This window comes from Zootermopsis nevadensis, unplaced genomic scaffold, assembly GCF_977971745.1.
Source record: "Zootermopsis nevadensis isolate Lab colony 2312 unplaced genomic scaffold, Znev_1.0 Znev_ptg000019l, whole genome shotgun sequence".
In the NCBI taxonomy this organism is placed as follows: domain Eukaryota; kingdom Metazoa; phylum Arthropoda; class Insecta; order Blattodea; family Termopsidae; genus Zootermopsis; species Zootermopsis nevadensis.
In genome coordinates, this window is record NW_028259151.1 from 6,083,393 (window position 1) to 6,097,919 (window position 14,527).

At 38.2% G+C, this 14,527-nt stretch overlaps 1 protein-coding gene across 2 annotated transcripts in view; it reads right to left on the reverse strand.

Moving 5' to 3' along the window:
• LOC110835650 (segmentation polarity homeobox protein engrailed) overlaps positions 1-14,527 on the reverse strand; it is a 111,141-nt gene that overhangs the window by 67,408 nt on the left and 29,206 nt on the right. Inside the window, exon 1 of one of the 2 annotated variants that reach the window (XM_087351538.1) lies at positions 8,237-11,317. The exons of the other annotated variant lie outside the window; for it this stretch is intronic. Coding sequence (XP_087207664.1) covers positions 8,237-9,365 — 1,129 coding nt within the window. The 5' untranslated portion in view covers positions 9,366-11,317. Of the gene's footprint in view, positions 1-8,236; positions 11,318-14,527 lie in introns of those variants that run through there. 2 annotated transcript variants of the gene reach the window in all.

Sequence of the window (14,527 nt, forward strand, 5' to 3'; positions counted from 1 at the left end):
TCTAAACATCATGAAGAACGTAATGAAAATTGGATAAATGGGCAGGCTTATATGCAAAGGGAGAGTTACAAAGGTGGGACATAGAGAAAGATACATAGCCTATAAACGCGGATAAAGTAACAGAAATTTTCAAGAATGAAATGTGTGATAAACAAGGAGAAGAAGTTGCGAGTATAATTCTGAGGCGAAACGTCGTGCAATGAATGGAATGACAGAAATGTTAAAACTGAAGGGGGAACAAGTGAGAGTGTAATTTTGCGAGGTGGAAAGCAAAATTGAAATTGAGTTTGGAAACAGAATTTTTCTGCAACAGTTTATGTACATTTTAAATAATTTAACTTCCCCACCCCAAGTAACCAAAATTTTAATGGGTTATAGTTAAAACTATAACCCATTAAAAAAAACCTACATCTGTAAAAATGATATATGTTGAGAAGCCTCTATTGAGGAGACTAGGGCTCGATTTTGGGCTGTTAATCCATAGTAGTAGTATAGTTAAAACTACACTATAATTGAAATAAATTAAACTCTGGACTTTTAATGTAAATCTAGTTCATGTCAATCTGAAATCACAATTATCCTCTAAATTAAAAAAATTAGTTTACAAGTTTTGCAAGTAAATCTCTACATGTTATTTACTAAATACGGTGTATTTTATTTGTTTCTTTATTTTTTTACATAAAATATTATTAGACAAACTGCTTTACTATCACTAAGAGTTTTAATTGTTCGTAACTTGTATTTCCAATACTTGAACAAAATAAAACAGGATTATTCTGTCATCACAGACAGATAGTTTTATTTGCATGTGAGTATAAACATTTAATAATGTCTTATAAGTCAAATGGGCTATGTAATTATTTCTATGTGACATTAGTAATCACAGCGCATGAGATGTGTGTACTGCTAATGCAGGATTAAAGTGTCACTATATAATTTAGACGCATCGCATGCTTATAATGGCAAAAGTGATGAATAATCAAATTATAGTTAATTGAGAGAGGTGTTGTTTCCTCATCACGACGGAGGCAGCAAGGACTTCTGAAACGTTGATAAACTTCTGCCAAGTACACGGCGCTACGATCCAGAAGACAGCCATCTTCGAATTTGTTTATTGTCCTCTCGTCTACAGTTAGGTTTCTCAAGGGCACTCCTCCCTTCAAATTTGCCAAAATCTCACACGAACAATGTACTTTGTAGGTACATGCCACGCTCATCTCGTACTCAATGGTCTTATCAACCTCCAGCATTCTGCGCTGTCTGGAAGGAAAGGATCAATGTCTTCTGTTCGTCCTCATTTTACGGACGCATTGAAACAGTAAGCAGTTCTTAACAAAAGAAAAAAATTGCCATACAGCACTGGTTAATGTTTATTAACTTCGCATAATGGAAGCCGTTGTTAAGTCTGACATACTTTAACACAACGTACGCTAACTTCAAATATTTTAATCGATTACATTGTTCTGCACTCTTTAAAGACTATGAAACCTCCGAAAGGTGGCCCTATGCTCCACTCAGGAGTTACAGGAAATATCTATCTATCTATCTGCCTATCTATCTATATATCTATCTGCCTAACTATCTATCTATCTATCTATCTATCTATCTATCTGCCTATCTATCTATCTGCCTAACTATCTATCTATCTATTTATCTATCTATGTATCTACCATCTATCCATTTATCTATCTACCATCTATCCATCTATCTATTTATCTATCTATCTATCTGTCTATCTGTCTATCTATCTATCTACCATCTATCCATATATCTATTTATCTATCTATCTATCTATCTGCCTATCTATCTATCTGCCTAACTATCTATCTATTTATCTATCTATGTATCTACCATCTATCCATTTATCTATCTACCATCTATCCATCTATCTATTTATCTATCCGTTTGTGTAATATTATCCATTATTATTTCACTATTATTGTATATATTATCAGTGTTTGCCTGTTATTGGCTTCTTGCTGTTGGCAAACACGTAAATAAATTAATTGAATTGAATTAATTGAATCTGTCTATCTATCTATCTATCTACCATCTATCCATCTATCTATTTATCTATCTATCTATTTATTGTTCTGCGGCATGGAAGGAAAGCGATGAGTCCTAGAGAAGATAGCTCTGGGGGGGGGGGGGGGGTGTCACAATTGAAGACTTGCAATTCCCATAGTTTTGCAGAATGCACAAGTCATGTCATACAAATTGAGTCACGCATGTGAAGAATGGTGTCTGAATTGTGCATTCTGCAAAACTGTATATACACCTCAGTAGTTATTCCACTATTTTTGTAAGACTGTAAGACTGTTTGTCTATAATCCAAGGTACCCATTCGAAACAGCGTACATTTAGAGCAAAATGCTCTGTAGGAAGAAAATCTCAACTGAACAGTCAAAGTTACCTGACGTGGGTTTAAATCTGAATTCTAATTCCATTTTTATCTCAGCATTACAGACGTTACACTGGTAACGGCTTCGCCTAATCTAATCGTGTTTTCGTGGCCTCCCGATTCGGCTACTGAGACTGCATGAACCAAATTCTTGGCTCAACCCCAAAAAAATTACCAGTGAAGTGGTGCTTCCTATAGAGGCCAAAGAATGCTCTGCCCTCAAGATTTCGAATTTTGTGGGTGAACCGATGGACCACGGACGTGACGAGCTGATCAACGCAGTGCCGTCATAGGCCTATGTAGGCTATATTAGGGGCTGCCAGAGTTCAGCTTTCGATTCGATGTGTTTCAAACGGGTGGTTAGGCTTGTGGGCACACTGTAAACTGTATTTATAAAAATAAAAATGTACTTAACTTTTTCTACGTGCACATCTGTTAAAATTATTGTCCATCTAAAGACGAACAAAGAGAGCTTGTTATAGAAAATGTCGACAGCTGCTTTTTAAAGCAGCAAGAATGGCCCATTCCATATAGACATCTGTTCTACGTAGTTTTCAAAACTACAAATATTTTTAGGGCTCTGCCGATGTACCGCTACACAGTGACATAAACTTCAAAGAAGAAAGGATAATAATACTTTTCGTTAAACTTAAGTGTTTCACAGTTCACTAAGGTTGAATGTTTGTGCTGCTCAAAGGCATTACCCGCCTACCACATAAGGCCACGTGTCATATTATTTCTGGCCCCCATAAAACCGAATAGATAACTCCATTGGCATACAAATTGCTGGTGTTACACAGTAAAAGACCTGACCACAACGTAGCAACCAGATAACGTCTCTTTAAGAACAATTTCAGCTCACAACGATCGGCAATAAGTGACAGGCGCTACCTTTGTTTTCCTCAGTCGTAATCTTAATGCCAAACGCACAAGAATGTTTAAAAATAAAAGTAGGTTGTAAATTTGGACTTAGGTTCTTGCAGAATGTTGGATAAATCCAAATATTTTTTTTTTACTCTATTAAAAAGAGATTCATATTATCTGGACATCAAATTAGTTGAATCAGTAGGTCACTTGCTGATTATATTAATGTTGTATTTCGTGGCTAGAATTACTGTTTACTATTCTAAACTTTAGAACATGTCTACACATGGTGTAGCCTGGATATGAACGATGCAATATTACTACCCAAAGAAATCTTGCTACGTCTTTGTGATTTTACAAAATTACGTTTGTGGTGACATCTCTAGTTATTTCTTCAAGTAATCGAACCTCCAATGCGTGGTTTTTTAAACAGAGGCCTCATTACAAAAAAAAAGTGTTGTTGAAAGAAATTATGGGTATAACCTCGTGTAAATATCAAATATTCAAATGAAATTCAATGCAAGGTTTGGCAGGTTTCGACCTTTACTCTCTCATCTATGTATTACAGGAAAGCTTTGCGACTGAGAACAATTGACTCTTATCGATCTCCTAATAGCCTGTTGTCTGGAAAGTAAATTTATGTAGATTTACACTTATGCAAAAGAAAAATGCTGTTTCGGGATTCCAATAGCGCGCATGTGTGTGTGTACGTACGACTGTACAGAGCTTTAGCAGCTGAACGATCTATCGCTTAGTCCTTACATTCTAAATAACTTCATGGAATAAAGTCCTTCTTAAAAAGATCTTACTTTATATCTTAATTGCGTCATGTTTGTGTTTTATTGATACAATATTTTATTTTCCGTCTATACACAAACTTAAAATAATGTTGTTTAAAATTACTTAAAATTATAACATTCTCAGTAGATACTGTATTTTGTTACATTTTATATTGACGACAAAATCACGATTTGAAAATTAATTTTACAGATATAAAACATCCAAGCACAACCTCCAAAATTAAAAGAAGAGACTTAAAATCAAACAAATCTATATACGCAACGCAAGATGTGCAACAGTTTTTAAAATTGATAGACCTGATGATGATGTAATACACATCGAAACATGTCGTCAATATAAAATGTAACAAAATACAGTATCTACTGAGAATGTTATAATTTTAAGTAATTTTAAACAACATTATTTTAAGTTTGTGTATAGACGGAAAATAAAATATTGTATCTTACTTCTTAAGTTGTAAAATATTCCTTGTCTCCTTTAAAACCTGAAGGTTCATTATCGTTTTTAAGTATACACGTCAACAGACTTTCTTTTGATACTGATAAATCCACTACACTACTCATAATACCACAATCTGAGAGCAGTCTACTCAACTTCTAAATTGTAATTTACAAATAAGTATAATCAGAGAAGCATTCGGCCTCAGTATTTTTATCTTCTCTGAAGAAATAAACCTCCAAAAGGATCTAACACAGCAAATCGCGCGTGTCCAGTAATGACCCTAACCAACAGGAAGGAAACCGCTCGTCTCAAATGTGGTTAAAACACGCGCCCACAGCGGCATACCAGGTTACAGTGATTTCACGTCGTATGTACCAAATTAGAAAATGTTCACATAGTATACCAATTTTTACGCGTTCCTGTTTGCTACATTCTGATGCTGCCTTGTAAACAGCCAGGTAGGAAATCCGACAGAATAAATATTCTAAATAGAGGGAAATTTAGAAAGGAGAGCAGTAGTGTGAGAAAACCTTTGGCCTGACCAGCCGAGGACACACGACACATCAAACTCCTGGTATGTTATTGTGCTTCTATGTTTATAGTGAATTTTTATAACAATATCCAAACTCATTTACATATAAATAATATTAATAATGTTAATTATATTGTTGATAATTTCACAGAAATAATGAACAAATAATATAATACGCCACATAATATGCAAAAGAATCAGAAGAAAAAAGGAACATCCACAACTACAACCTACAATCTACAAATACTGAAAAGCGTGCATTAAAAAAAAATATTGAATAGTTTTAAAAATAAAACCTGAAGATGATGCTGAGACATCGAAACATGTTGTAATATATAGCGCAAATTGTAACATCGAGGAAACGATGAATAGCGCGAAATATTTATATCAATTTTAATTTTTAACATCAATATTAATATAGTTTGTGTATAGACTTGAAGAATAAATATATGTATGAATTGAAAACACAAACATGACGCATCTAAACTATAAACTTTGGAGGGAAGTAAGAGACATTTTACTTGAGGATGATTGGGGTAAAAGGCATCACTTAATCGGAAAACTATCCGTAAACTCGACCGAGATGCAAACCAGGCAAACCCATATTCAAAATGCATGAAAAGTAGAGCGTATTATATCATGAACTAAAGTTTTCGAACTTCAGAATGTCATCCCAATACAGATGACACGTGGCGTCTAACAACAGGCACATCAATTCTTCCTTTGCCGTCATATTACAAAGCCACTACAGACTTGCAGAGCCTATTAATTCGAAGAGCCTTTCTGCTCATTTACGTACACGCGTGAACATCTTAAATTCGGCCTAGTGTTCACTGGGGCCTGGCACCACTTCGATGAAACTGTATTATGTAGCTTGTAGCGACTGACAGTAGAGAAATATCTAAATGAATTATGTTGGGGGAGGGGAGAAAGGCCTACAAGTTATATACGTGTGTCTGTGTTGAACACCTAGCCTTTCAGACTAGCTAACTTCACATTCGCCTGTATATCTGAATGTATGCTCGCTTATTATCTCAGATCTTACGACATTCGCCTATTCATAATTGTAAGTAAGAATTTAAGATTTAATAATATGAATTTTAGATACACTATAAAGCAGTCTTAATACTTTTATGAAAGTCTCTTCGTATAGTCTATTCGTTCCTTTTTCTATTAATTTTCTAGCCTCTGCTTCGACCTGTAACCAACAGACATAAACATCAAAAAGACGTATTTTTAAATCCACACTTTGTGCCGTCTTGGTTTAATTTCCGAGTATATCACACTAAATGTCTTATCGATTAACCTTCAGATAGACTATAATCCGAATTATATAAAAAATAAACCTTATAAGCACTCTGTTAGATTAGAACCGAAAGTTTGTGACGACAGTGAATTGTTAAAATTTAACAAACTCCTTAGATATTAGGGCGATGGATAATGTACAAAACGCGAAACTCTAGAATATATTCCTACTAATGATAATAGCAAAAATATCATCTACAGGCGAAAAATATCTTTACTGCACGTTTCTTAAATCGAATGGACTTACTATTATAGGCCCAATATTGATAATCTTGGAAGGGGAAACAGAACAGGGTTCATTGGAACCCATAACAAAAGAAATTATTGCGTTATTTTCGCTGTGTCATTTCCGTCGACACGAACAACGCCTGACCCGACAGCCGTGTTCCGCAGGTCGACGACGGAGACTCCAGTCGAACAAGTCCGTCGATTGCTTTCAGAGCAGGAGCAAATGGATTAACAAGGCATCAACTGCTTGCAGTAGTCGTTAAAATTACATTCTTTTGGGGGGTTCCGATGGGGCACTTCCTCGGAACCCTCCTAACAAGCAACTCGTCTATGTTCGTCCGTTCAATTAGTCTATTTAAGTGCATACGTTACAAATACTAAATCACTTAGTTTCGTGAAACTTTATACGAACATCTTAGTAAGCGAGAGATTATATAATCGTAAAGCATCTTAAGAATGTCTGCAGGAAAGAGATTAGTTGGGAGATCTAGATGCGTATGGAAGGATGATATTAAAACAGGTTCTAAAAGATGAGGTAGGGGAATGTGGGTTGGATTTGTCTACTCAAGATAAGTTAAGTTATTAGTGGCGGTCTGCAGTGAGCACGGAAATGGCCCGTAGTTTAGAATAATTTATTGATTAGCTGAATGGCTGTTAACTTCTGGAGAATGAAACTAACCAGCACAGAAATTGGAAGCCTGTTAATGCGTGCTACGTGTCCTGTTCATCTCGTTCGTTTTAATTTGATCGCCGAGAGTAGAGGAAAAATGACAAAGCTCCTCATTCTCGTGTCTTCTGTAATCTTGGGTCCAAAGTTTTGCTGGCCATGCTCTCAAAGACATGCTACAACGATTAACACAATGCAGAATTGAAAGACTGTCTACTGAATAACTCTAGTATTGTTCTTACATCAGAAAACATTGAAATGTGGAATGTCTTACTGTCGACACCTGATCTTCAAATGATTCTCCTGTTGGGTCCCTACACAAATTCACGGATAATACCTAATTCGTAATTCTGAAATCACTTCATCGTTTATCCTGCTTCATCAGTCTTAAGATAATGATGAAGTTTGTACAGTCGCTGAACTGAATGGTGGAATTCTTCAGAGGAGCCTCAGTGAAACTCGAGCAGAGTTGCTTCAAATAATCGAATAGCACAGTAGCAGAGTCCAGTCTCTTACTGGAACTGCTTTAGGCACTCCCTATTTCGTTATAAGTAAATCTGCACGCAAATTTTCATTGATTGTGACGTTCTCTAACCTCTATCAAGTGGATAAAGCAGCCATAATTCGCTCCATGCCGAGGATGTTTTGTCTATTGCACACAAGCAGCAATCTTTAATCTAAAGAGTCAAATTTAACATAGATATGTTACAGTTTGCCTATTGGCCCATGCGTTAAAAACATAATATTTTATTTGAGAATAAGATAACCTCGTCCAAATTCAATCTCGGTCGTACTGATACACTTTTAAAGCGATATTTAGGAGTAATGGGACATTTGTATTAACGGAGAGTTCAAATAAGATGTTAAGTAGACTGGTCGAGTAAATTGAAAGCGGAGACAAGTGTTAAATAAAGTTAATTAGGCCCTTAATGAAGTCATCGCGCGAGACGTTAGGCCTGCGGCCTGCTGAGTGCAGATGCAAGAATGTGACACTCACCAGACGAAGGTCTGTCGGAGTAGCGCGTGCAGTAGACCCACGCCGGCCACAGCTGAGACCCTTTGGCACAGTCGGCGTTGCCCACTTTGTCATCCGGGTTTGACGACGAAGCCGATACTGTGCTGCTGGCAGGTGACAGCGGAGGGCTCGCGGCGCCCGACGTCGGAACTGGCGTCGAAACCCCTTTGCTCCTCGCCTGCTGGTGGTTAGAAGTCTCCCGCGCAGAGACTTTGAAACTAACGTCTTCTGTAGGAAGCGTTGGATTTCTTACCACTGATGGCCAAGCCGATGTCTGCTTCTTCGTTGGCTTTGGCGCCGGCAAGGGCTGGATTCCCGGTAAGTGTTCATGAGGCCGATAAAGTCTTTGGTAATCACATATCGGTGTTACAGTGCGACGGATGCCTCCAGGCCTAAATAATGGTTCTTGCTGCTTTGATGTTATCACTGCTCGTCGACCGAAATCAGGTCTTAAGATGTTGGCTACCGAGAAAGGCAATGTCGTGGGTTGGGGCACCGTTTCATTGTTCGCGGGACGGGGTGACGGGCCACTGGGGGAAGACCCCAGGTGTTGTTGCGGTGGAGAAGCTTGGCAATGCCGGTTATGACTAGGGGATGAAGGAAGAGACGATTGGGGGGACACAGATGAGAACGAGGTCCTAGACCCATTACTTGGTGGCGACGGAAGGGGTTTCAAGGGCTGGTTATGCCGCTCACTAGGGGACGGAGATGAAAATGGCGGGTTGCATAAAGACGGGTGATTATGACTAGGGGACGATGGGGTTGAATCAGGGGATCGTGGTATGCACGCTGTGGGCTTGTTGTGAAGGATGTTATCAGCATACGCAGGGGGTGACACCGGCCCACAGCAATGACACGGTTGTTCTTGGTGGTTCGTGGTGTGCGAAGGGGGTGTGTGGTGTGTAAGATTAGGTGTCCCGTGGGAAACAGACGGTGAGCTAAGAACTGAAGGAGGCTGCGGGATTTTGCCGTTGCAACACAGACTCGTGCAAGAGTCTGGGGTTCCCGACCCGTTGGCGGGAGACGAGCCATCGCTTCCCGGCCTCGTACTTGATGTGGGGCCTGGGCTCGAGGCGCTGCTGGGGCTACAGCGATCCGTTTCAAGAGCCATTTCACTGCCTACACTTTCATTCTGTTGACGGCGCTTACATGAATACCGAAACACGCCTACCTTACGAAGGAATTAAAGTGTTCAGATGCACCAGACGGATACCTTGCAAGTCTTTTCAAGTTAGTGACAGTGAGACAGGTTTAAAAACACAGAAAATGCTCAGTTCCCCACATTGTTTCAAGTATAATATCATATTTACATGGCAGCGGGTCGATATAGCTCCACAGTAATCGAAGTTTCTCCATCGAATTAGCAGGACGAGTTTGTAACTGGTAAATTATCATCAGGGAGTTCTTCAGTAGCCCACAGCTACAGGCCTATATTTTTGTATGCATTATTCACATTTTTCAAATAAATCAGACGATTATCATCCTGTTACTAATCTGTAATCATACGACGTATATAAAGAAATAAAATAATTTCGAAATGTTATTCTGTTAAAGCAGAAACAAGACAAATTTTACAAAAAAAAATTGTAGAGAATCTGTCGAAATAAGATGCTACATTTACGACCAGTGCGTCAGTTTTATTTTAGCGTGTTTGACTTCTGTATTCCGAACAAAGCAACAGCGAATCTACTTTGATGCGACGCTTCGACTCTTTTATAAACAGAAGATCTTTGTTTGTTGATAAGTCACTATATTCACCGCAACGCAGCAGCACTTGTCAATGTCACTCGTACCACATAAATTGATGTGCTATTACAACTACTCGGAGAAACGCGTTCCTTCTGACGTGAAAACTGAGATAAAATATCGCAAGTCTTAGCGGCTATTTCTGCCAATCTATTTATAAACACGTAGAAACTCTTTGGTTCTGTGTCGCGAAAACTATTTACATTTTGTTTTGGGCATGGCTCCCCGAAGCCGGCGGCGACCTGTCAATCGTATTCTTGACATGTCAAGTCCAAAGCTCCTTTTAAGACTTACACAACTTCATGCACGGTAGTGGAGGGGAGGGGTTTCCCCTATCTCACTCTGCCTTCACCCCCGAAGCCCCCTTCCACCCCCTCTCCTACCATTCCTCATCCACAAGAACGCTTCAATTTGAGCTGTGAACTGACATGTCCACGTTGATATTGTTATTAATGAATGTTGAGACAGTCTGGGCCATCCTGATTTCTTGATGAGATATTTTACACTGTCAACACGTTTATTTTTATCAGTCGTAATAAGATGTGTCATTAACCGGAAAGGAGCCCAAATTCGGGTTTACTGATGTATGGCACACACTTGTAAATAAAGTACACTTTTTTTTAAGTTAGTTTCTTGTAAAAATTAAAGAATGGTAACCACTGATAACATTTGTTTCAGTGTTAAACTTCCAGGCAATCCTCCAGCTCCGGGAGTTATCTTGGAAACTTACCGATCAGTTAAAATGTTCCGGTAATCCAGTAAAATCTTTTTATTTATTTTTCCTTCTTTCCACTGCGATGTTCAGTGAATTCGCCGGCTACTACGAGATGTACAAGACGAAATAAATTCTACATATATTCCTTTTGATTCACCGGTTTACAACACGACTCACAATTCGCTGTCAACGAAACACATTAAAACTTGAATGAAGACGTAATTATTTATATCTGTGTTGTCAATGTCAAAATCATAGTTGCACTTTTATGTGTACTTTGCAAAGGATGATCGCTACAGCCCAAACGCGGTCCTCATACCATTTTCTTATTGTAAAACGACGAAGTCATGAAGTCACTGCCACTTTGACGTCCTGTCCACTTGTCGTGTGTACCACTGAACCTGTCTTCTTGTCTCTGTTTGAAGTCTTCATGCACAGATCACACGAAAACCAAAACATTTCTATCTAGATCTTTTCCTCCTCATTCCAAAGCCCCCTCGAACTACTCCATGCGCCTAAACGCAAGTCAAGTTTCCTCCTTCAACCCTCGCCCCTAAAAATTACCAACCTCCCCATCTGTCTCTGTCCGACACACGCAACCCTGCCACATACCAAGATCACAGCTTATTTAAACGTCCTCCTACAAAACCCGCCCATGTAGCAGACCAATCTACCAATAGGAAGCACGCTTACATAATCTATAGAGAAACGTCGGTGGGGATAGGAATTTCACTCTTCCGGAGGGGGGAACGGAGAGCAGACAGTTTGGATTGGTGGATCGAGGAGGCTGTGAAAAGTGATATTGGGTAGGTGGAGCCACAGATTGAGCTGTTAGATAATAACCAAAGTCCCATAAAACAAAAATCAAGGCCCTATAGGAGAATAGAGATTTGAAGAGTGAGTGAGTGAGTGAAAGAAAGAGAGAGTGAGTAACAGATGATATTTCATTACATATCGCAGGACGTACAGGGGTGAGTTTATATAAGGATATATTATACGTAGGATACTACAGTTATCTGTTTGTGTGTGCTAAAATCATGGATGAAATATTAACTGAAATGGCGTGCAAAATACACGACGTTACAGTTTTGTAACTGCATACTCACATATTGAACGCGCCCGATAAAAATTTGAAGGAATCGGACATAGAAGTTTCCGCCTTCTCAATGGAGACAACAAAGAACACTGAATTAGGTCGTCGTGCTTTGAATGTTAGAAAAAGTTACTGTTTAATTTTCATGAAGTACTCCTAAGTGTAATCAAAATGATATTTAATAATTTTGCTGTGGCTTTGTAAGTTCAATGTGCACCGTCAAACAGCCCTGTGAAATATTCTTAATCTCTCAGTGTTATAGGCCATTTCTTGTGATGGCCATTTAAGTGCTAATTTCATGTTAATTACGTCACAATGACAGCTGATAATTCGGCCTGAACTACAATTTTCTGAGCGTTGCTACCTTTTTTTTGTGATAGTCAACTTTTGACGAAATAGCCCAGTAAATTGTCCGTCTAAAACCGGGCTATTTGAGCTATCACGGGAGTCCCTCTTTGGTCTAGGCCTTCGCCCTTCGATTCTGTTGTTACATATCCACTCCCAATCTTCATCACGAACAACGAACAACTTCTTATTACAAGACAAACTTCCACAGCGTTTGATAATCGATACTGAAATTAACTTTAAGAATAATTTGGCGTTTTAATTTGTGTAAGTTGAGTTAACACATTTATGGTCCCGTTCTAACGAGCGGCTATAAAATATTTAAGAGGCTATTTGTAATTGCTGTGGTGTAATTAAGACAGGTGTTCGATTGATAGAAAGTTGGACTTGTTCCCACAGGCCTAAGGTACGTATGTATAAAAACGTAAATGACGTTTTTTTTTTGAGATTGCAGTAGTTAAATAGACTAATAAAACTGCCCTTCATTAGCAAAGGAACATGAAACATGATAGCTGTTATTGAAGAGCTGTAGATGATGACTAGAAGCTTGTTGTGGCCTACATCGTTCAGAGAGCTGGTGTCTTCTCTACCATTCTACCTCCGTGAAAGAGACTTGTCTCACAAATCAAAAAGAGGCTGTTCTGTGTTCCGCAGTTCAGCTTACGTGAAGATCTGAACGTTGAAAAACAGTTCCAGCCTATCATAGCTTGCAAATTCTTAACACCAAGGCCTACAAATATTTTGGGCTTACAGTAAATCATTACTGTTACTACTACTAATAATAATAATAATTCAATTCATTTCAATTCAATTCATTTATTAAAGTTCTTGACAACAGCCGAAACGGCAAATAATAATAATAATAATAATAATAATAATAATAAATGTAAACACGGTATCCAATCTTATAAAATTAAGTCTTCGTCATATCAAAAATAAGATCAACCACGGCATTCATATTCAAGACAGCTTATCAACAAAAATACTACATGAAAATGTCTACAGAATCCGTGTTTCTAACTTAGGCTGTAAGGACGTGAATTTTAGGCTGTCAACCTAAAAACGGAGTTGAGGATAATAACTATTCGGAGTTAGACGGAGGGTAATGGAAAAATAAATTAATAAAATAAAATAAATTAATACGATAATGTAAGACTTGAGGTTCTCACAGCGGTGAGTATGAAGATTTCTGTCTTCTGGGTTATTGCGCTGTGTAGTCTGGTCGATGTTAACCAACGTTTCAGAGGTCATACTGCCTGGTTAACATCGACCAGACTACACAGCGCAATAACCCAGAAGACGGATATCTAATACGATAATCTCTGTAATTTGTAATATTCGCCAAATAATCTCTTACACAACTTTGATAATGACGAGATAACCCACTGAAATTATTTCATACGCCTTCAGTTACCTTACGTATGCAATTATAATATAATAGGCCAAATTTTATTTAAAATCAGTCATGACTCTGAATTTCTGACCGAATAACGCATATCAATCTCGATAGGTTCGAGTAGGTTCGACTGTACTCTAAATAACTGACAGTCGATTAATACCTACTACATGTGGTGACTTACTGCTTTTATGGAAATCGCATGCCTCTATTATCCGCTGTTTTCATATTCAATCTGACATTCGACGTGTTTGGTTTTATGTACTAGCGTTTTTAAATTGCGAGATTACACACAGAACGAATCGGTGATTTCTCAACCAAGAATTTACAGTGTATACGTTCGTTTTAACCCAGACACCGACAGAAGGCCGACAGACTCGGTGATGAACAGCGTAACTGCGGTGGGTATATGATACTGATAAAGACATTGAAGTTGAATGAACACGGCACGCGGCCACGTTATGAGGCGAGTCTGTTATTTGACGGCTGTAACACTACACAAGCGACAAGCAGATAAAACAGCGGTATTAGCAGGAACACTGATAGTGTTAATTCACTCATAACTACGACATAAATAAGAGTAAGCAACGCTTGGGATTAAATGTTAATAGACCTGTCTGAAAATAGACTGGACCATCAGTCATGTACTATTCTGCAACTATAATATTTTTTTCCAACGACTTCTCAAAACTGCTTTCAAATGTCAATGTGATACATCAGTATGCTGAGACACGTTTTCAAATCTGGTGTTTCTAACAAAGACTAGCCTATATAATCACAGTAGATAGACTATTAATAATATTGAATATGTATATGCAGTGAACTGCATTTGTTTTTCTTTCCTAAATTGTTTAATATGAAGGTATAAATGGGCTTGCATAAACAGAGTAAAATTGTAAATTTGTAAAATGCCGGTTAGAACGCTGGCCTTGTAATCCTGGGGTCTCGGGTTCGATTCCCGGTGGTGCCCGAATTTAT